Consider the following 23,943-nt stretch of genomic DNA (forward strand, 5'->3'; position numbering starts at 1 on the left):
AACCACCAGAGTTTGGTCCCTAGAGCCTACATCAAGGTGGAGGGAGAGAACCAACTCCACAAAGTTGTCCTCTGACCTCCACACGTGCACACACACAAATAATAAACTTTAAAAATTCTCATGTGTCTGTAATCCTATCATTTGGGAGGCAAAGGCAAGAAAACCAATGCAAGCCTAGTCTACATGGTGAGTTCCAGGCCAGCCTGGTCTACACGGTGAGTTCCAGGCCTACATGGTGAGTTCCAGGCCAGCCTGGTCTACATGGTGCGTTCCAGGCCTACATGGTGAGTTCCAGGCCAGCCTGGTCTACATGGTGAGTTCCAGGCCAGAGTCTGGTAGCTCACAAGTCATCCTTGCCTGAATGCTGGGAACCTTGTTCTACAAAGGCTCTGAAGTTCTGCAATTTGCCTTCTGTGATGCTTGAACCAGATATCAAGAGGAATGAAGAGCTTACTGCCCCAGCGGCCAGCCCACAGGCTCACAGCTACAGAGCACCGCCTTGCCCCAGGACCGCCTCTCCACCGGGGCTAGGAGCAGCAGAAACCATCATTTGATAATGACAAGAGGGGGGGATGTAAAGCCCCCCACTCTACTTCCCAACTCTCCTACGCTCCCTGTGTACTAGGCGGACATGTCAGTACACCTCAGCCCCTCCTCCTGCCCAATCCTGTATCCATCCCCTCCTTTCCACAGGTGTGAATCCCAAAAACACTCCCTAATAAAGTGTCTTGTATGATAACTGGCATCTCGGAGTCAGCTTCGCAAGAACCCAACCTACGACACCACCCAAATTATGAGCAAACATCTAATTAAACTACTGAAAAGCAGGCTCTGAAATTCACACACACACACACACACACACACACACAAACACACACGCACACACACACAACACACACACACACTACAATGTACGAATGTTAGTTATTCTTCACCATTTTCTATGTTGAACAGTTTTTAATTAATAAACTAATTGATTAATTAGGAGTGTGTGTGTACATGCCGGGGCAGGAACGTGGAGGTCAGTAAACAATTTTTTGGAAATCATTTCTCTCCTTCCACCTTGCAGACAACGTCTCTCGTCTCTGCCACCACCGTGCTGTTTTCCAGGCTAGCTGGCCGAATCTGGTTTTTACGTGGGTTCTGGCCATTGAACTCAGGTCAGGCTTACCTGCTGGGCCATCTCCCCAGCCCCTATCTATCCCTGTGTTGTGAGTCCTTTGAAACTGTGAGATCAAAAAGACACTCGGGTTCTATCACATATATACACAAAAACCCCGGCACACTACCGGCACACTCCCCTCTTGATAATCATGACGGACACAACCTGCTTCGTGTTCTCACCCGTGAAATACAGGAACCTGCATCTCAGGGTCTACCCAACTCCCTCCACTGCAAATGCCTGTTGGCTATGACCCACCTGCACCGAGACTCAAAAGTCTACTGTGGGCAGCTAAGATGGCTCAAGGGAGTCAACTCACTTGTTACCAAGCCTGATGACTGAGTTCAATCCCCAGGTCCCACATGGTAAAAGCAGAGGACCAACTCCAATGCACCATGACTTACGTACGTACGTACACACACACACACACACACACACACACACACACACACACACACAAAAGAAACGAAATATTTTTAATTTAAAAATAAAAACTGTGCTGGGCGGTGGTGGCGTATGCCTTTAATCCCAGCACTCAGGAGGCAAAGCCAGGCGGATCTCTGTGAGTTCAAGGCCAGCCTGGGCTACCAAGTGAGTTCCAGGAAAGGCGCAAAGCTACACAGAGAAACCCTGTCTCGAAAAAAAAAAAAAAAAAAAAAAAAAAAAAAAAAACCTGGAAGTTTCACATGGGCTGGAGAGATGGCTCAAAAGTTAAGAGCACTGACTGCTCTTCCAGAGGTCCTGAGTTCAAGTCCCAGCAACCACGGTGGCTCACAACCATCTGTAATGAGATCTGGCACCCACTTCTGCATACATAATAAATTAATTAATTAATTTAAAAAACTAATTAATTAATTAATGTCTACTGTGCCTGCCTATGTCCCGCATGATTCAAACCCAGCCTCAGCACCATGCTCTTCCTATTCATCCACCAAAGACACCACAACCAACGCGGCCCGTGTTCCCCTTCTCATCCTTCGCATGCCTCTGGAACCAGACCACCTATGTGCAAATCCCAGCTCTGTTTCCTACTTGACTTTGTGACCCAGGCAGGCCACTGTAGCCATTTAGAAAGTTCTGGCAGTCTGTAAAATGGGGACAACAACTGTTTCTATGTCAAGATAAGAGGGTTAAAGAGGACAACACAAATAAAGTGCTTCGCCCAGCATGGTGGTGGCACACCTCCTTAATCCCAGTCCTGGGAGGCAGAGGCAGGTGGACCTTTGTGAGTTCTCAGCCAATCAGAGCTACACAGTGAAACAGTCTCAAAACAAACAATAACAAACTCCAAAGTGACAGCACGTGACCCAGAGGACCCAAACAAACACCATCTTATCACACCATCCACCCACAAGCTTTCCTGTTCACACCTCCTTCTGGCATTGACATGTCTTCAACAGGACATTTAATTAAGCAGTAAGTACTACATGAGGAAGGCTTATACCCCAGCCCACCAAATCATCTCCCTAGTGACTGTAACTGCTTTGGGAAGGTTTCCCCTTCTCTATCACTTTCATGGATAGAACAGCAGAATTAGGGACTGTCCCTCGTGGACACCCATCTACAACAGGATGAATCATTTGCCTGCCCAATCTCGCCTCTATTTTCTCCCTGGCCTCATCATAACTCCCCCCGCCCCTCTCTTTTTCTTTTTTAACGTAACCTCTGATCCTCCTACATACTCTTACTAACGCACATGATAAATCAAAACAAGGAAATTCCATTCTGAAGTTTTACTTAAAAAAAAAAAAAATCCATATTTAAAGCCAGGCCTAGTGTGGTACACACCTTTTGTCCCAGCACTTGGGACGCAAAGGCAGGTGGATCTCTGAGTTCAAAGCCAGCCTGGTTTACAGAGCAAGTTCCAGAATAGCCAGGGCTACACAGAGAAACCCCTTCTCAAAACAAACAAACAAAATCTATTTTTTGGCGATCTTATTTCTTTTTATGTGGATGAGTGTTTTGTCTGCACGGATGTCTGTGCACCATGTGTGTGCCGTGCCCACACAGGCCAGAAAGAGGGAGTCAGATTCTCTAGAATTGGCCCCACCTATCCCTCCTCTAGTTATGGACCATTCAGCTTTTTATTAGACCAATCAGGTGCCTTAGGCAGGCAAAGTGAAACAGTAACACATCTTTACACAATTAAACAAATGCAACACACCTTTGCATAGTTAAAGTAATAGTCCACAACATAAACAAATGTAACACATCTTTACATAGTTAAAGTACTCTTTCACAACAGATGGTGACAGTATTCCAACCACCATTTTCAATGTGGAAAAAGTAAGACCTGGAACAGTTAAGAAGTCCCACCAAATAAAGTCTCACCAAATAAAAAACTAATCAACCTTCAAGACAGGCAGAGGCAGGAGGATCTCAGTGAGGTCAAGGCCAGCCTGGTCTACATAGTGAGTCTCAGGTCAGCTAGGGCTGCATAGGAGAGACCTTGTCTCCAAAAGGAAAAAAAAGAAAAAGAAAAAGAAAAAACCCAAAGAAAACAAATGAGTAATCAAGATTCTGGAGAAGCAAGCAAACTGTCCAGACCAAATCACAGCGAGTGGTAAGAAGAGTTTCAAAGCGATCCAGCCCAACTGCAAGGCAGCGCTGACTCCCTCTCTACACTCTCCAGCCACCCGCCCAAAGGCAAAGTCAATCTTGCCACCCGTTTTTGATGACTCCGTGCTGCCTAGGTAGCAAAATGCAAATTCCAGCAAGCTAAGAAAATTCCAGCACTACCCGAGCTGCAATCCGCTTCCCATCTTTCACTCACTCTCCTGTCGCAACTGGCCATCTGGCAACACAAACCACTTCCCAGCTGTTGGCCAATCCCTGCCTTTGCTCAAGCTGCTGCTGCTATGTGCACCGCCCTTTCCCCTCTTTGCCTGGTTGGCACGGAGCCCTTCACTTTTTTTTTTTTTTTTTTCCGGGAAATGACCCACCACCCCCTAGTTCTCTCGGAGCCTCTTTCCTGGGCTTTCACTAGCCCCCGCAAAAACACCATTGAAGTGTTTCCTGAATTACGTGCTGTTATATACAAACACTCCCGTGTCTTTCCAGTAAATGCCCAGACAGCAGAGACCATGTCTCATTTCTCACTCTAAGTACTACTACTCAACCGCCAGCATAGTGCCTGATACCATGTATCAGGTATTTGCGGAGTGGCACAGAACACAAACAAATTAGGTCATCGCAGACCATTCACTTCAATACCTGCTTGTTGAGGTTTATCTTCAAAGTTCAGTTTTTAAATGGGCAGGCCAGATGGCAGTAAGGCCAAACGAAGGAAAAACAAACTTGTTTCAAAATCCAATCTCCGTAATATTTTTTAAATATTTATTTATTTTATGTATGTGAATGCTCTATCTGCATGTACATCTTTATGCCAGAAGAGGATATCAGATCCCATGATAGATGGTTGTGAACCACCATGTGGTTGCTGGGAATTGAACTCGGGTCCTCAGGAAGAGCAGCCAGTGTTTTGTTTTGTTTTGTTTTTGCTTTTTTTTCTTTATTTTATGTACATTGGTATGAAGGTGTCAGATCCCCTGGAACTGGAGTTACAGACAGTTGTGAGCTGCCATGCAGGCCCTGGGAATTGAACCTGGGTCCTCTGGAAGAATAGCCAGTGCTTTTAACCGCTGAACCATCTCTCCAGCCCTGCAGCCAGTGTTCTTAACCACTGAGTCATTTCTCCAGCCCTCTCTGTAATATTTTAATACTAACACAATCCTTTTTTTTTTTTTTTTAAAGTTCTAGTTGGGGTGGGGACTAAAATTATTTATTTATTGTTTTTTGTTTTGTTTGGGACAGGGTCTCATGTAGCCCAGGCTGGTCAATTTCTGTTCCTCCTGCCTTCCCCTCCTGCATGATGGTTTTATGCATCCCTGGAGACCAAATCCAAGGCTTCATGAATATTAAGCAAGCGTTCTACCAACTGATCTACACTCCCAGCTTCTCAAACCTAGTTTCAATGTGTGTGTGTGTGTGTGTGTGTGTGTGTGTGTGTGTGTGTGTGTGTCCAAAGAGGCCAGAAGAGGGCAGCAGATCCCCTGGAGCTGGAGTTACAGATGGTTGTGAACCTCCCAATGCTGGTAGTAGGAACCAAATTCCACTCTTAACTGCCAAACCCTCTCTCAAGTCCTAAAACTTACACAGGTCAGAAGAGGGCGCTAGATCCCCAACAACTGGTGTTACGGATGGTAATGAAAGATCAAGAAGGTACTGAGACCTGAACCCCAGTCTTCTGTAAGAACAAGTGCTTCTAATCCCCAAGCCACCTCTCCAACCGCCTTAGTTCTATATTTTAAAAAACAAAGGGGTTTTTTGCTTTATTTTGATGTTCTGGTTTTTTGAGATAGGATTTCCTTGAACTGGCCATCTATCTCAGGCTGGCTTTAAACTTACGGAAATCCTCTGCCCCTGCCTTTGAGCAAGTGCTGGAAATAGGAGTGAATGCTTGAGATCACCACTCCAGGCTACAAGGTGATTTTTAAATTTAACTGTCTTGAAACAATGTTTAAGTTCTCTACCCATAATGTACTGTTTTGTAAATGGGACTGGTTTCTGCACCCAGGATACAGTGAGTCTGCAGGTGTTGCATACACAAGTGGCAAAAGGCTGCCTTCTACAACTAGGCTGTATACACTGGTACCTGCAGACCTCCAGGGTAAGGACAGAGCCAAGAGTAGACCAAGAGCCAGAAAAAACTTCTAATGTCAAGTGTAAAGCAGGAAGAAGTGGGAGAAACCCCTGTGACCGGCTGTCTCAAGCCACTGGAAATAGAAAAGGGAAGGGTGAGAGTTAGGACAGGGCTGGGAAACTCTCCAAGGACTCAGAACAGAGTCAGATGCTGCCATTTGGCCTTTCACGTAAAGCCAGGAAAACACGTGATCACCCTCATTCCTTTGTGGTTCCAAATCAAGTGGAAGCTAGGCACACATCTGTAATCCCAGGACTTGGGATGTCGTAGTAGCGAAAGGATAAGGAGTTCAAGGCCAACCTTAGTTACTTGGTAAATGTGAAGCCACCCTGCACATCCAGGGGCCCAGACTCAAAGACAAAACAACAAAGCACAAATGAGAACTTTTGCTTCCCTAATCCTGAAGCACGTCTTCGCTACTTAAAAAGTGGGTTCTATTTGGGGGGGAAAAAATAGGAGGAAGAGGTGAATCCATTCCCAACACCACAAGAGTAGCAGCATCACCAACAACAACAAAAATGCTTACGTAAACTCAGTTCAGCAGAAAAGGAAACTGTTGGCCAGTCCACTGCTTTTGAGGTCAGCTCCAAAAAGGTTTATGTTGTTAGGGACTGTGTTGTTTTCCCCAAATTCTCATACTTACGTCCTAACTCCCAACATCTCAGGATGTATTTGGAGACAGGACCATTACAGAGGCAATGATGTTAAAATGAGGTTACTACTGGATGTTTCAATCCAACCCAGCTGGTTTCCTTATAATAGATAAAGGCACAGAGAGCCACACCTGGGATTCGTGGCATGTGAACAGACAGCAAGAAGGAGAGTCACCTGCCAGCCAGTAATCCACCTTAGACTTCCCGTATCCAGAATTGTGAGATCATTTTGACAAGCTATCCAACCTGTGGTGTCTGTTACAGTGGCCCCGGCAAACTAACACAATTGGTCCCCTGGTTTCTATGTGCACCCACGTCTGCTCACCACATAGATAAAAGAAGACACGAGGACATATCTGCACAAAGGAAGAATCACCTTGTCCTACACAGTTAATTCATCACACCTGAACTGTAAACACTGCGCACGATCAAGAAAGCCACTGACTAAAATAACTGCGACCAGTAACATTTTTTGAATATTCAACTATGTGCCAGTTACTGCAAGCCCTTTAGTGATTTAATTCACTGAATCTTAGACTAATGCTGTGAGACAGATACGATTATAGCTCTCATCTGTAATGAGTAAGTGGGGCACAGAAATTAATTTGTTCAAGGTCACAAAACTAGTGGGTGGCAATGCTAAAATTGTAACTCACATCATCTGGTTCTAGTACATAAAACGGAATCAATCGGCTGGGCGGCAGCACTCGGGAGGCAGAGCCAGGTGGATCTCTGTGAGTTTGAGGCCCAGCCTGGTCTACAGAGCGAGATCCAGGACACCAGGACAGACACCAAAACTACACAGAGAAACCCTGTGTGTGGGGGGGCATGAATCAATCAACTGCTGTAATATCATATCCCCGCCCCCCATGTATATTTACTTGTGTGCGTGTGTGTGTGTGTGTGTGTGTGTGTGTGTGTGTGTGTGTGTGTGCGCACAAATATGTACATGCCAATGTGCTCACGTGGAGTGCAGAAGACATCTCGTGGGACTCTGCTCTCCTTCCACCATGTGATCCCAGAAACCAAACTTAAATTGACAGGCATAGTTGAAAGCATCTCTACCTATTAAGCCATCTTGCTGGCCCTTTGTTTTTGAGACAAAAATCTCACATATAACCACAGCTGGCCTGAAACTCCATGACTGGTGTTTTGGAAAGAAAGATAACCCTTAAAATGTGTTTCCCCTCCACCTGCCAATGAAAACAACACATGAAGTGGCCGATGTTCAAAAACAAAACAAAAACATGCCAGGCATGATGGCACAAGCCTGTAATCCCAGCCCTTGGGAGTAGAGGTAGGAGGAGCAGGCATTCAAGGTCACCAGTCTTCAGCTACATAGTTACAAGCAAGACTGGGCTACATAAATGCCTACCCTCAAGAAAAAAAACACAGCGCCAAAGTCAACAGTCCCTAAAGTCAATTTAAATCAATCCGAACTGGCACAGAAATGTCTCCAAAATATTAAATTCATATATAAAATGATGCCACCCTTTGAGTCTCACTATGCCTGACTTGAACTTGCCATGTAGACCATGCTTGCCTCAAATTCAGAGCTCAGCCTTCCTGTGGCCTCTGAGTGCTACGATTAAAAGCATGCTTCAATCTATATAAATAATTTAAAAATAAATTTTATAAAAAATAAAAATAGCCCAAGCGTATATATTTTAAAATGTCTTAAGAATGACTCCAGGCCGGCGGTGGTGACTCATGCCTTTACACTTAGGAGGCAAAGTCAGGCGGATCCCTGTGAGTTCAAGGACAGCCTGGTCTACAGAGTGAGATCTAGGATAGGCACCAAAAACTACACAGAGAAACCCTGTCTCGAAAAACAACAACAACAACAAAAAAAAAAAAAAAATGACTCCACTTGGCTGTCTCCATTATCTCTCCCGCCCCATGTTGTGTATTTCTGTAATAAACAGGTATCTGGACTACAGAGAGAAACCCTGTCTCAAAACACCAGGGAAGGAGGGAGAAGGGGGAGGAGGATCAGATAAGCTACAAAAAGAAACAGAGCCAAATAAACAGGAGAGGCAAACACACAGGCAGAAACTTGAGGGCGTGGTACTGGGAATACAGGTAGAGCCCTTGCCTAGCTGCACGAGGTTCTGGGTTCCATGTCTAGCACTACCAAAAAAAGATAAGAGGAGAGAAAAAAACAGGAGAAAGGAGGTGGAGAAAAAGAGCCGAGGAAGTATCCGATATCAGTGAACAGTAGTAAGCCATATCGGAGAGTGAGGAATGTTTCAAATAAACGTGAAAGGTGAACTGAGGTAACAGATGAGGAAGAAATGTGAGCTGCTGGGAAGTCGAAGAGGGAGGAAAAGGTCACAAGAACAAAGATGTCCCGAGATGCGAGGGAAGGCAGGAAACGAAACGCACAGGAGGATGTGGAAGTGAAAACAAGAACAGGAAATGATTAAAATAATCATAAAATATTAACAACTAAGCCAATCTCCATATATTTTCATAAGCAATATGATTTCTTTTACCCCCCGCCCAGCCCCCAAAGCACTGGGTTTTTGGAGACAGGGTCTCCGTATGTAGCCCCTGGCTTGTCTGAAATCGGTAAGTGTATCACGCTGGTCTCAAACTTTGGCAATCCTGCTTCTGTTTCTCGAGTACTGGTCTTATAGGCATGTGTCACCCTGCTGGGCCTAAGAGACTCTTTTCAAGAGAACTGGTGGTTGTACCTAGCTAGTGTATTCTCCCCACCCCCAATCCTTATCCTCAGGGGATGAATTCCAACGTGTTCTGCCAACACATGAAACCAAAGATAGCATACTAAACCCCAAACTTTTGATAAGTTTTTCTTACATGGGATAAAGCTTAATTCATAAATAAGAAACAACAAAAGATTAATAACAATAACCCATAGTATAAGATAATGGCAATGCCCTGTGATAAAAGTTTTTAATAGCTAGGCATGGTAGCACATGCTTGTAATCCCAGCACTTGGGAGGTGGACGCAGGAGGACTGAAGACCAGCCTCAGCCAGAGCTGAAGGCCATCCTGACCACACTATTTCAAAAGCCACCGCAACAAAATCCATCCTAGATTCATGTACTGTTTATTTCTGGAAGTTTCCTTTTAATATTTTCAAACCCAGATTGACCATCAGGTGACCTAAAATGCAGAAGTAAAGACAAGAATCGGGGCCTACTGTATAACTACTGAAAATAACAGTGCATCTGGGTAATAATAAGAAAACTGTGGGAAATGGCTTTTCCAAAATGGTCACACTCATCTAGTCTTTCTCTCTCCCACATGCATATTTTAGGACTAGGGTAGAGTCTACGTTCCCTTCGGCCTGGACAGAGTCCCTGTGACTACTAAATAATAGCCAAGAATGATACACAGAATCTTCGCATTAAAGCTAGTGCTATTTTCCTACTAAATTCTCAAAAAACAAGCCAGGAATGGCAGCACGTGCCTTAATCCCAACACTAGGAAGACAGAGGCAGGCGGATCTCTGAGTTTGGGGCCAGCCTGGTCTATTGAGCAAGCTCCAGGAAGGCCAGGGCTACAGAGAAACCCTGTCTCAACAGCCCCCAACAACAACAACAACAAAAAAAAAATCTCAAAACACCCTATGAGACAGGTACTATTGTTATTATACCGTGTGTGTGTGTGTGTGTGTGTGTGTGTGAGAGAGAGAGAGAGAGAGAGAGAGAGAGAGAGAGAGAGAGAGGCAGGCCTGACCATGCACACATGTGTAAACAAGAGATCACTGCCAGTGTCTTCCTCTTTCACTTTCCATCCTGGTTTTTCAGACAGTTATCTCCCAGAACCTGGACCTCAAAGACGAACTAGACTGTCTCCACAGCAAGCTCCCAGGATCCTCCTGTCTCTGCCTCCTGAGGGCTGGAACTAAAGGTGCCCACTGCCAGGCCTGGCTGTGCCCCACTTTCAAAAGGGTTCTTCTGGGGATCAAACGCAGGTCCTCACACTTGCACAGCAAGTATTTTACCAACGGAGCCACCTCCCCAGACCCTCGTCCTATTTTATAGATGAGGAAACTGAGACCTCAAACAGCTGCCTCATAAAGAAGTAAGGGTCTTAAGCATCTCCAATGCTTTTGGGGACTTTTTTCTTGTTTTGTTTTGTGTTTATTTTAGGCTGTACTGGGGACTGAACCTAAGAGAAGCATTCTATCACTGAGCTACCATCCCGGTTTTTAATGTTTCTTTTTATTATTGTTATTATTAACTGATTTATTTATTTTAGTTTTTCGAGACAGGGTTTCTCTGTGTAACAGTCCTGGCTGTCCTGGAACTCACTTTGTAGACCAGGCTGGCCTTGAACACACAGAGATCCAGCTGCCTCTGCCTCCTGAGTGCTGAGATCAAAGGTGTGTGCTACCATGCCTGGTTTTAAGTTTTAATATATATGCTTGCATCACATTAATTCGTAGAAGCCTAGGATGAAACAGTAGTAAGTGTTTAGCTATCGATTAAGAGTGTACATGATTATGTTTCTCTATAATCCTATACTTTCCCATTTTTTGACCTGGAGCAGGTATATGTTGTGGGATATTTGTACAATGTGTGAAGATGTATTGTTGATTGGTGTAATAAAAAGCCGAATGGCCAATACCTAGGCAAGAGGTGTAGGCAGTACTTCTGGGCAGAGAGAGAACTCTGGGAAGAAGAATGGCGGAGTTGCCAGCCAGACACGGGGAGGAAACAGGAAGTACAAGATGGAAGAGAGGTAACGCCATGTAGCAACATGTAGATTATCAATATAAATGGGTTGACTTAATTTATAAGAGCTAGTGGGGCAAGCCTAAGCTAATTCATAATGTCTGTCTCCATGTCGTCTTGTGTGAGCAGGCAGCCCAAGGAAAAGTCCGACTGCATATGGCATCCAAAGTGGGCCTGACAAAGTGATCTCTCGGGCAGGCTCAGTGTACAGAGGCACGACTTGTTTTGTTTTGTTTTTTGAGACAGGGTTTCTCTGTGTAGCTTTGGAACCTGTCCTGGAACTCACTCTGTAGACCAGGCTGGCCTCAAACTCAGGCGTGCGCCACCACCGTCCAGCAGAGGTAGGGCTCTTTTAAGAGACCCTAGTGTGCAGCTGAGCATTTGAACAACCAACATGGGGCACAAACTCCTGCTTCAGGCAGACACAAGAGATACCAGAGCTAGGGCAGGCAGGTAAATGCAGCTAGGCTCCAGAGAACTGAGCGGGGCACAGCCAGCCTCCAGCACCACTCTGTGTCTCCAAGGTCACAGAACACTGTAAGCAAACAGCTACAGACTCACAAAGAGCCAGGTCCAGACACACACACACACTCACTCACAAAAAATAAAAATAAAAAATAAAAAACCTAGAAAAAGGTACCATATGCTTTAAAAGGTGCTTAGGTGCTGAAAAAGAAAAATACATATAGACGGTCATTAAAAAAATAGTTTAGAGCTGGAGAGATGGCTCAGAGGTTAGGAGCACTGGCTGTTCTTCCAGAGGTCCTGAGTTCAATTCCCAGCAACTACACAGTGGCTCCCAACCATCTGTAATAAGATATGGTGCCCTCTTCTGGCATGCAGACAGACATACAAGCAGAACATAGTATACATAATAAATAAATTTTTAAAAAAGTTTAAAGTCTTTCAAGAGAAAGTAAAGTAATATTAAAAAGTGAGCCATGTAAGAAATGGGAATTATTATATAACACAGGGAGTTTGGACCTTATATGGTGCTTTGTTAATTTTGAATTTTTTGAATCCTAATGAACAGTGACTGACAGCTGCTGAGAGACACTGGATTATGAAAGGGACTGCTGAATTAAACTAGCCTTTAGAGATGTCTTGGCTTCAGAATGGAAGTCGGAAAATGTTTTTAGTTGGGGGAAAGGTTGTGCTTTTGTTTCCATAGGAGATGAAAAGCTATCGATTCCTTCAAAATTAATAAAGATCAGATTTGACTGAGGGCAACCTTAGGATCTTGGCTAAACACATGCCGGGAAATGCCAAGAAAGACTACATGACAGGTGATGTACATGCTGATCCCTCAACATGGGAACAACTCTGAGACTGAATGAGACATGATAAATCTTGTTGGTTACAGCGTCCTCATGACTTGTTACATTCCAGTTTGGATCTGCAGTCCAAACAGATTTATGAAGTTGACAGATGCCTTTTACCTACTCAAACATAAAACAAAAAATCTTTAGCTGACTTGTGTATACTGTACATCCCATACTTGTGTTAATATGGATATGTTAACTTTAAAAGCTTATATGATTTCCGAAAAAAGGGACCAGATGCCAATAAAGACAAATAGCCCAGGTGATCCAGCCTTTCAGAATGCCTCTGTTACATTTTCCTCAAAATTCTGAATCCAGAACAACTTCTGAGTTAGCTGAGATGGTCCAGCCTCACAGACTACTCCAACCAGATAAGCTCTACATTTTCCCATTGCAGAGACTAAACAAAAAATAATACAGCTAGTTCTCCCAGGACCTGACCATTATCCCAATTTTCTCAAGGTGCCCTAAAAATGCCATCACCCCCAGACAGCAGGAAGCAATCTAGAGAACACATGCCCACATCCCCCAGGGGTGGGGTGGGTGATTTCTGGTCATCTGATGGATGTTTATCATTGTTTGGGGGTGAGGAGGTATTCGTTACAACTTGTTACTGGTCATGGTTACCAAAATAAACAAACAAACAAACAAAAAATGTTAGATTCAAGGATTTCTTTCTAGAAAGAAAAGGGGGGATATAAAAATGACAGGCTAAAAGCAGAGATTATTTAATCTACTTTTAAACTAAAAAACAACTATTAATCTCAAATACTTTCCCTGGTATAGATTCTTGTATACTGATACATATTTTAAGGTTACTTTTGTCATACTGTATATATGTTTCTACTCTTGTCTAAGGTAATGCACCTATGTAGCTGATGTTAAAATGTAAAGTTCTAGTTCTTGAAAGTTATTATTACAAACTGTTTAGGATAATTAAGAAATGCAGGCTAGCAGTTAGTCATTTTTAACAATCAAATTTGTAGTCACGTTTAAGTGTGTATTCAAGGTCAATCAGAGACACATTTTAAACAGACATGTTCTTTAAACACTTCAGAGACCTACAGAATATGGTAATTAAGATGTTTTAATAACATAAGACTTCATGACAGTGAGACATGTCTGCTCCTGACAATACCAATTTACCTCAGTGGGCATTGAAGAACCTCCATATGGAATTTGCTTTCAATGTGGCAGAGCTAGCCACCTGGGCAAGAAACTGCCCTTGCCTCAACTGCTGACAGAATGTTGTCCAAATTGGGCAAGCAAGACACAAAAGAGGCTGACTGACAAAATTTGCCAAGGCTGGACAGTCCTTCAAAATTCCTGCTTCACAGAAAAGCCTGTCAGATATCTAGGCTGACAGGTCAAAGATGAATGCCCAAACACTGCAGAGAACCTTGGCTGACTGTGCAGGCGGCCAGCTGTCTCTGTTGTTTTTTATAGTTTTGGAAGTTGTTTGTTCTACACTTTCTGTTTACTCAGGTAATAGCTATCCTCAGTTCTGTGAAGGGGTTGAACAGGAGACAGTTATAGTTAGTTTTCTTGTTACCAAATTCGGAAAAGAAACGAAAGGAAAGAGGAAAGGAAAGGAAAGGAAAAAGGAAAAAGGAAAAAAAGGAAAGGAAAGGAAAAAGGAAAAGAAAAGAAAAGAAAGGAAAGGAAAGGAAAAGAAAAGAAAAGAAAAGAAAAAGAAAAAGAGATCTACATGAACAACCTGGACATGAATGGGAGTAATGAAGGGTGAGGGGTGAGGGAAAGAGAGCCTGTGGGAGCGGGAGATCCCAGCTGGATCAAGAACAAAGAGGGAGAACAAGGAATAGGAGATCATGGTAAATGAAGACCACCTGAGAAAAGGAAGAAACAAAGTGCTAGAGGCCCACAGAAATCCACAAAGATACCCCCACAATAGACTGCTGGCAATGGTCGAGAGACAGCCGGGACTGACTTACTCTGGTGATGGGATGGCCAAACACCCTAATAGTTGTGCCAGAAACCCCATTCAAGGACTGAGGAATCTGGATGCAGACATCCACGGCTAGGCCCCGGGTGGAGCTCCGGGAGTCTTAATTAGCAAGAAAGAGGAGGGTTTATATGAGCGAGAATTGCTGAAACTAAGGTTGGATAAAGCACAGGAACAAATAGCCAAACGAATGGAAACACATGAACTATGAACCAAAGGCTGAGGGGCCCCCAACTGGATCAGGCCCTCTGAATAGGTGAGACAGTCGATTGGCTTGATCTGTTTGGGAGGCATCTAGGCAGTGGTACCAGGTCCTGGGCTTGTTGCATGAGTTAGCTGTTTGAAACCTGGGGCTTATGCAGGGACACTTGGCTCAATCTGGGAGGAGGGGACTGGACCTGCCTGGACTGAGTCTATCAGGTCGATCTCAGTCCTCAAGGGAGGCTTTGCCCTGGAGGAGGTGGAAATGGGGGGGAGGGAGGGGGAGAACAAGGTAATCTGTGGTTGATATGTAGAACTGAATGGTATTGTAAAATAAAATAAGAGAGAGAGAGAGAGAGAGAGAGAGAGAGAGAGAGAGAGAGAGAAAGGAAGGAAGAAAGAAAGAAACTCACAAAAGAGATGTCAAGTGCCTAAGGTTGAGAGACAAAAGCTTAAATTGTTTATCTGAGAAAATGTTTTTGGATCCAAAAAGATATTTTTAGGTTGATAATACAGCTATGATAGAAAGCGGTTTAGGTATAAAACTTTGGACCCACTAAGATAGGATAAATAACATAGTACTTTCTCCAAATTTGCCAAATGAAAATGGACTGCAATTCTTTTTTTTTTAACGATTTATTTATTTATTATGTATACAGAAGAGGGTGCCAGATCTCATTACAGATGGTTGTGAGCGACCATGTGGGTGCTGGGAATTGAACTCAGGACCTCTGGAAGAGCAGTCAGTGCTCTTAACCTCTGAGCCATCTTTCCAGCCCATAGACTATAATTCTTACCTGGTAATTGTCCTTATTATATATAGTTCTACTGTGTTAAGAGTTTAAACCTTCCCTTTTTACTTAGAGAAAAAGGGAGAAATGTTGTGGAATATTTGTACACTGTGTGAAGATGTATTGCTGTGATTGGTGTAATAAAAAGCTGGACAGCCAATAGCTAGGCAGGAAGTATAGGTGGGACTTCTGGGCAGAGAGAACTCTGGGAAGAAGAAAGGCAGAGTCACCAGCCAGGCATGGGAAAGAAACAGGAGATGCAAGATGGGAAAGAGGCAACACCATGTAGCAGAACATATATTAATAAAATTTGGGTTAATTTAAGTTATAAGAGCTAGTGAGACAAACCTAAGCCAAGGCCAAGCTTTCATAATTAATACTGTCTCCATGTCATTACTTATGAGCTGGTGATTCAAAGAAAAATACAACTACAAGTATTACTCTGTGTTGTTTCTGTTTTGAAAGTGAGTCACTCTATAGTCCAGACAGGACTCCAACTCACCATCCTCCTGCCTCAGGCTCCCTAGTGCTGTGATTACAAACAGCACCACCATAACCAATTGTACCTCTCAATCACTTTAGTAGGGTTTTTATTTTATTTATTTTTCTTTCTCTTCTCCCCCACCTCCACCCCTGCAAGCTTAGGGGCTGGAGAGACGGCTTGTGAGGAGAACTTGTGAGGAGAACTTACTGTTCCTGCAGAAGACCCAAGTTCAGTTCCCAGCACCCAGGTGGCTCACAACTGACTGTATCTCCAGCTCCAGGGGATCTGATGCTGTGTCCTTTGGCTGCCTTGGGGACCCAAACATATATGTTCATACACACATACATCTATACATAAATAAAATAAATTAATTAAAAAAATTATCAGAAGTACTCTGCAAAGATGGATAGTGACCATCTCAATAAGCCATGGGTTATTAAATAGAAATCTCACTGGGCAGTGGTGGTGCATGGCTTTAATCCCGGAACTCAGGAGGCAGAAGCTGGTGGATCTCTCTGAATTCAAGGCAAACCTGGTCTACAAAACAAGTTCCAAACAGCCAAGATTGTTACACAGAGAAACTGTTTAAAAAAAAAACCAAAACCCATCAGTACCAGGTGTAGGAGACTTTCTTAAGAACTGTTGATCAGGCAACCCCAGAGGCCCCAAAAAACAGAAGTTATTCCCTTTGCTCTTAGCTGCCTACTTGTAACAGGCTTTCTTTTGGGCCATCTACCAACTCCCAAATCATGACACAGAGACTTATTATTAGTTATGAATGCTCAGCCTTATCTTATCCTCGTTTCTTGCTAGCTTATATTAACTTGTTTCTCTTCATCTACGTTTTGCTTTGGGGCTTTTTACCTTTCATTCTGTATGTCTTACTCCATGTCTGTCTAGCTGGCCCCAGATGTCTCCCTTTTTTTTTCTCCCTCATTCTCCCCTCCTCTCTCCTACCAGCCCTGCCTATTCCTCTACTGCCTAACTACTGGCCATTCAACTTTTTTTTAGACCTATCAGGTGCCTTAGGCAGACAAGGTCAAACATAACTAAACAAATGCAGCATAAACAAGTGTAACACACCTTTACAGAAAGTAGTCTGCAACGCCCACCAGAACGAGAAGATAAGATACAATTGTTAAAGATACAGCATACTTCAGTTGCAGGATACAGAGAAATCAAGCTGGAGCTGAGCTAGAAGCTTCCTCCCTGCTGGCTGACTTTTCACGGTGCTAGAAAGTGCTATCTAGGCAACTGACAAGCAAAGTAGTCAGTGGCGTTACTCAGCTGTGGATCTTATGTGCTATAATACCAACCTGCCAAGCAAACCGTGGCCACTGTGCAATAGTGGTGGGACTGTTAGAGGAAAACTAACTGCACACGGAGTAGATGAGAGAGCAGCCCACTCCACAAGAAGGAATTATGCCCAGTACCATGGACTTGGTCAAAAGCATGGGTTCGGGAGGTCATAGGTCACAGACCATGAGCCCTGCTGCTTTATTTTGCTAAGCAACTGCCTTCTAAATATTTATGTTTATGTTAGTCAAAGAAGCTTCTTTTTTGCAGATGGTGGTTAATGACTTACAACCAATCAAGATGCTGAAAATAACTGGTTATTGAATGATCATCTCTATATGGGATATCTGCATTCCCCCTTCCAAGGCTCTGAGAACATCACAAAAGGGGGAGTGGAAAGAATGTAAGGGCTGTCAGGCCAGTGAGGTGGCACTTTTTGCTGAGCATAACAACCTGAATTCAAGCCCCAAACCCCACAGGATAGAAAGTGAAAGTGCGCTGGGCAGTGTTGGCGCACACCTTTAATCCCAGCACTCGGGAGGCAGAGCCAGGCGGATCTCTGTGAGTTCGAGGCCAGCCTGGTCTACAGAGCGAGATCCAGGAAAGACGCAAAGCTACACAGAGAAACCCTGTCTCAAAAAACCAAAAAAAAAAAAAAAGGTGAAAAGCAACTCCCTACAGTTGGTCTCTGACCTCCACACATCTCACACTCACACAAACTAAATTTTACAAATTGTTTCTTAAAGACTATAACAGCTGGAGGATGTGGAGGAGAGTTATGAAAGGCTGTCTTCTGGGCATGGCACAGCTGTTTCACCCATAACCTGAGCAGCTACAGTTACCTCCACAGGACGGGGCCCACTGAGATTCTGTCAGGGCTGAAAGAGGGGCTTCTGGGGCCCTCCCCCTCACCCAGTAGCTACTGGCAATTGACAGCTACTGGGAAGGAGACACTGTCTACAGTGGTGTAGCCACAGCTGAGTTACTCAAGGGCCAGCAGGTTACAGCACCACACCCAAGGCCTTGGTTAAACTCAGTGGATCACAAAACAAAAACAAAAAAGCAGAGGGCCAAAGATGCCCGGCACCATGCTTGAGGGCCTGAGTTCAATCCCATGGCAGGACTCCGATTCACACAAGGTCTTCCGTGACCTCCACATACACACGCACACAAAAATGAAATTTGAAAAAAAATTAGCCATTAAAAAAATAAAAGGAAAGATGTGTACTCGGGAAGGAAATTTGTTGAGCAGAAAGGAGATCAGTAAGAGTGAAAGGGGACCGCGCGCGCGTGCGCACTATCAGAATGCACTGGACACAATGGCAAGGTCAAATTTGCTCCCAAAACATTCTGTGCTTGGTTGATGGGCCTCCCAAATATTCCAGTTGGGGATCACGCTTGTAGCCCTTGGAAACAAAGAAACCAGTCGGCTTCAATCCCTAGCTGTGTATGTTCCCTGAACCTCCCTGAAGCTCTGTTAGGATAAGAAGTTGACAGAGACTCTGGAGACTCCAGGCGCTGAGCAGAGCCCCCCAACAACCTGTGTTTTTGAACACGGGGGTCCACCCACAGCAGACCAGCTCCTTCCTTCTACTGTTTTAACAGGAAGCCCTTTGTTTTCTCCTTATACGCATCCTGTTAACTCCTAGAATATTCCTCAAGATGCTTTTATGCCACTAGTTTTGATTTTTAAAAAGGAAGGAAGGAAGGAAAAGAAGGGAAGCCAGCCAGCTGGTCTCTGCTTTTCCTCTAAGAATACAGTACTTCACATCTGGGCATGTGGACTTCAGAAGACGCTCCGGACATAATGAAGAAAAGCTTGCTGGAGGGTGGAGTGATCCGATCCAGAATGTCTGGGCAAATAGGAAGGCGGTGTGAGTCCTACTACAGAGCAGGCTCAAACCTCTGAAGATGGGCGAAAGCGATATTGGCAGTGGAAGGGGGGCGGGGGCTTTCACTCCATGGCTCCCTCCTGCCCTCTCTTTGTGGACTTTCCAGTTTTACCTGTTCGGCCCCCTCCCCCATGGCAAAGGACAGTGACTCCTGTCAGGACAGAACTCACCCCAGGGACCTGGCATCCAACTTCCTGCCAGCCAGATGCTTCCTCTACTCCCGCCCCAACCCTGGAAAACAAGTGACACACAGTGGACTTTGGACAGAAACTCTGCTTATCAGGGAGTCCCAGGCTGACGAACTCCAGGGTTTCAATGCCTGGGAAACCCCAATGTGCATGAGCTCACACTGCACCCCCACAGCCTCCTCCCAATTCTGAGAGACTTCTTTCTCACTTAACATTTGCTTTGGACACCTACCCGAGCCTGCGAAGAGGCAACAGGTATGAATTCTGCGATTTTCTTGTCTCAAAGCCAACAGATGTGAAATCCAAGCCCCAGTACTTTCTAATTTACTACATAAAATGTGTAGCATTTCAATCCATCTTTGGGGGTTTAGGAAAGGGGGCATGTCAGTGACCTCCCCCCTTAAATTCCAGCTGTGTGTGGAAGTTGGGCAGATACAAGCAGCCATGCTATAGCCCTATAATACCAGCATGAAAAAAAAAAAAAAAAAAAAAAAAAAAACAGTTGGAGCTCTGTGAGTTCAAGACTAGCCTGATCCACATAGCAAATTTCAGGCCAGCTAAGGTTATACAGTGAGACCCTGTCTCAAAACAACAACAAAACAAAAAAAGAAACAAAGAAAAGAAAACTCTCCAGGCTATCTTAAGTAAAATAAACAAGATGTAATCTAATGCATACCATAAGGCTCTTTTGTGTAAGAAAAGGGTCAGAAAGCAAATACACATTTGTACACATGTGTCTGAATAACAAAATACTAGAAAGATATATATAAACTCTCCCAGGTATAGTTTCAGCAAGAGTAGAATGGGACGCCGGGCGGTGGTGGCGCATGCCTTTAATCCCAGCACTCGGGAGGCAGAGGCAAGAGGATCTCTGTGAGTTCGAGGCCAGCCTGGTCTACAGAGTGAGATCCAGGACAGGCACCAAAACTATACAGAGAAACCCTGTCTCGAAAAACCAAAAAAAAAAAAAAAAAAAAAAAAAAAGAGTAGAATGGGAGTGAACTAATCCACCTCTCTGATGTACTTTGAATCCCAAATCCTGTCAACCAATGCACTATGAATAAACAATTTCTAGAATCACAGCAGTTCTGCCCAAAGAAGAACTAGGCTGGAGGCCCTGGATAAGCCTGGGACACAAAGAAGCAGAAGAGAAAGAAGTCTCACAGGTGAAACATTCCAGAGCCAAGCCTCACCTGCTGGAGCCCTGCCACCACCCATTTCCTCCTAGCTACGGCCACTCACTAGCTTCTAGTTTCAAGAGAACAATTATTTCCCTGGGAGGAAGCAGTAGGCATGACTCACCAGTCCACAGTTTTGAGGGAAAGTCTGTCCCCTGAACAGCTCATTGGGAATACTCAAAAGATACTTCTTTAGAAACACCATCAGGAAACATGGGAGTCCTGATCAAAAAGCCACAGCAGTAGTCGACCCCTCTTAGAAGGAAGGGAACTTCACAGCCGGTTAAGAGGAGGCAGGAAAAAGTCAGCATTCCAACCCTGCCTTGCTTTCCTCCCTTCTGGATACAGTAAAATTTGGCCCATCCACTGGCCACGGTGCACAGTTGAACTTTTTCCAAGTTCAGGTTCTCTAGGGAATGGAATGTAGCATTCTGGGACACCAATTTCACACTCCCCAACCGCGGCTCTCCCAACATGTCTGTGTATCCCTGCCCACTGAGGACCTCAGGCTGGAGCTGTCTGCCACTCAGGGGCTCATACTTAACTATCTTGCCCTTTCTTCTCCCTCCCTGATAGCAGAGCCATGATGAGGAGTGACTCAGAAAGAACAAGACACAGTGGCAATCTGCTTATGCTTCAGACCAGAGGCCCCACCCCAAAGAGCCCCTACTTTAAAAATTAATAATAAAATAAAGCCCCACCACTGGGAATTTCCCTGCTTCCTCTGACCTACTCTAGTAAGGACAGCATTCTTGCACCCTCACAAAATCCAAAGGGATAAGAGCTGTGCAGCAATAATCCCTTCATGTCTATGTGATGTAGCTATTATCTCCATTGATCCTCATGGCAAGCGCCGGACCAGTATTATTACTCCTGTTTTATAGCTGAAGAGACTGAACGACTAGCTTAAGGTCACCAGAGAAGAAAGCAAAGCCAGGATGCCTGGTGAGGTGGCCAGGCTACCATTTCCTTACTCATTTGCACTAATCAAATCACTCCCACTTCCCCAGGTCTGCCTTGATTTAAAAGTTGCACGGTCCATTCCTCCACCACCACCTCCCACTCCAGTCTACCACCCCACCACCCCCTATGGTCCACAGTCCACCCCCCCAACCCCTCCTCCGCAAGCCCGACATTATTCCCTAGGATCCACTGCCCTGCCAAGCAAGTCAACAGCTTTTCCTCAGGCTTCCTATGAACGGTGGCTGCTTGCTCAAAATGCTGTTGTTAGAATCCTTCGGCGGCAGCACGCCACAGAGCCAATCCAGGAAATTAGGAGAAAAGAAAAGGAAGAAGGGAAGGAGTTAGCGGAAGGCAGCTCCAGGCAGTTTACAAGCTGTCAATTGCTGTCACTGATCCAGAAGAAATAGCACCCAAAACAGGAATATGGGTGTGGCTAACATTTCTAAGATACGAACAAAAAATGAAGTGATGGCTGGGCAAAGAAAGGAAGATGAGAAGCAGAAATGGATGGATGAGTAGCATTCGAAGGTGAAGCGAGAAAAGACGGAGCCAGTGGAAGGTTCTTTTGTTTTGTTTTGTTTTAAATAAAACAGCAAATTCTGAAGCAGTAGCTCAGATAAGTTCTTGGGCCTTGGGCCTGAAATGCTGGAACTCCAGGAACGGGGGACAGAGGACTCAGGTCCATCCCCAGCTTCTGCTCCCCTTGTAAACTGGAAAAGTCATTTCCTCTCTCAAGACTCATTTCCTTATCTGCACAGTGGAAAGAAGTAGGGTCACCTATTGTCCAGTCCCACGCCAAGGGTTTACAGTTCTGTGACAGAGACAGACAAAGGCTGATCTAGCCACCTAGGGTAAGGAATCTATTTCTGCTCTCCAAAAGTTCATCAAAACGAACCTTTAGAGAACACCAATACCCACTGTTATGTTTCATTCCTTTACCCTCTCTAAAACAAGAACTTTGAAGGGAAACAGATTCATAGAGAACACATTCCAACGAAACTACCCAATAGTGTATGCAGCACTTAAGAATCAGACATGGCACACCCAAGTCCCTGGGTTTGTGTGGTGGCAGGGAAAAATCAGACAGATAAATATACAGGTCCTGACACACATTGACCAAGGCACAAACCAGTCAACCTCACACTCGGCCTCATACAAACACACCTCGAGACAGTCATGCCCCAGCATGCGAGCCTGGTTTGTTTCTCAGGAAAGGGAGTCAGTCTACAAGGAAACAAAAAAACTCTCATTCCCGGCAAGGGGGAGGGCAGAGGTCTGGCTCCGAGGAGATCCAGCCAACCAATAGACCCAGTCTCCCCCTGGGAATCGTCACTCAGTCAACAACCTTAATTAAGGACTCCTCGCTAGTTAGTCAAGAAAAGAATTCTGAATGCTACGACCTGAGAAATTTTTAGAGATTTCGTTTCTTCTTCTGACGCTGAACCCCGGCATTAACTCCCTAAAGGTCCACAATTTAACAAGAGCGAGAGACCCCTTCCGCAAAAGCCAGGAAAGGAAACATTCCCTACCCCCACCTCCATTACATTTCCTCCTAGGGCACTGGAGCCAAGGGAGTCCGGCTGGGAGGCTCAAGGTTCCTCTGAGTCGTCCGAGATGTCGGGGGTGCAGAGCGGCCCTTCCCAGGTGCACATGAAGGGGAACGGGTAGCTTGATAGTTTGGTGTGGGAAGGGTCCTCGGGCCTGAAGGGGAGACCCAGAACCGTGGACCCTCCCAGATATTTTTAAAGCTCCAGGCCACGGTGTAGGAGGTGGGGTCACAGATCACCCGCCTGGGGGAGGGTAGCCAGCCAGTCTCCAGGTGGGGGAGGGGAGAGTGACCAGACCCGGGCGGAAAAGTGGACTCCTAGGGCGAGGCAGGCGGGCTGGCAGGTTTCTGGACTCCTCCCTTCCGGTGGGCAAGTGGGGTGCGCCTTCGTCCAACCTCTAACCGGACCCACCTACTCCTCCCAAAAACTCCGGGAACTCACCAAGGATCATAGACGTGAAGAGAAACAACAGTTTCCTCGCTGCTTTCCCCTCGGTGCCCATTCCAGTTTCAATCCCGACGCGACGGGCGAGCCACTCGGCTGGGAACAGCTTCGCGATCCACCGCGCTGGGACTGGACTCCAGCCGCCAGGTTGAGCCCTGCCCGCCTTTCTCTCCACGCCCGGTGGGCGGCGCCCGGCTGTCCCGCGTTCCGATTGGCGAAGACAGAGGGAGCTCCGACGAGGGACTCACCGCACGCAGGTGCAGCCCCGAACTTTCCTCCCTCTCGAATCCGATTGGTGCCTTTCTTTCCTAGAGACCTCTGGTTGGCCCAGGAGACAGTCACTTAAGGAAGCCAAAGCCTCCTCCTGGACAGGTAAGGGCATCCCGATTGGCAGCAAGGTTCGCAGCTATGGCCTTTCTGACTGGCCCGGCTCTTGATAGTTATCTCTAAG

At 45.3% G+C, this 23,943-nt stretch overlaps 1 protein-coding gene across 1 annotated transcript in view; it reads right to left on the reverse strand.

Annotated features, from left to right (window-relative positions):
* F11r (F11 receptor) overlaps positions 1-23,663 on the reverse strand; it is a 29,959-nt gene extending 6,296 nt beyond the window's left edge. Inside the window, exon 1 of the mRNA XM_028860087.2 lies at positions 23,490-23,663. Coding sequence (XP_028715920.1) covers positions 23,490-23,550 — 61 coding nt within the window. The 5' untranslated portion in view covers positions 23,551-23,663. The remainder of the gene's footprint in view (positions 1-23,489) is intronic.
* Positions 23,664-23,943: the final 280 nt, after the last annotated feature.

The sequence above is a fragment of the Peromyscus leucopus genome, chromosome 15, assembly GCF_004664715.2.
Source record: "Peromyscus leucopus breed LL Stock chromosome 15, UCI_PerLeu_2.1, whole genome shotgun sequence".
NCBI classification, from domain to species: domain Eukaryota; kingdom Metazoa; phylum Chordata; class Mammalia; order Rodentia; family Cricetidae; genus Peromyscus; species Peromyscus leucopus.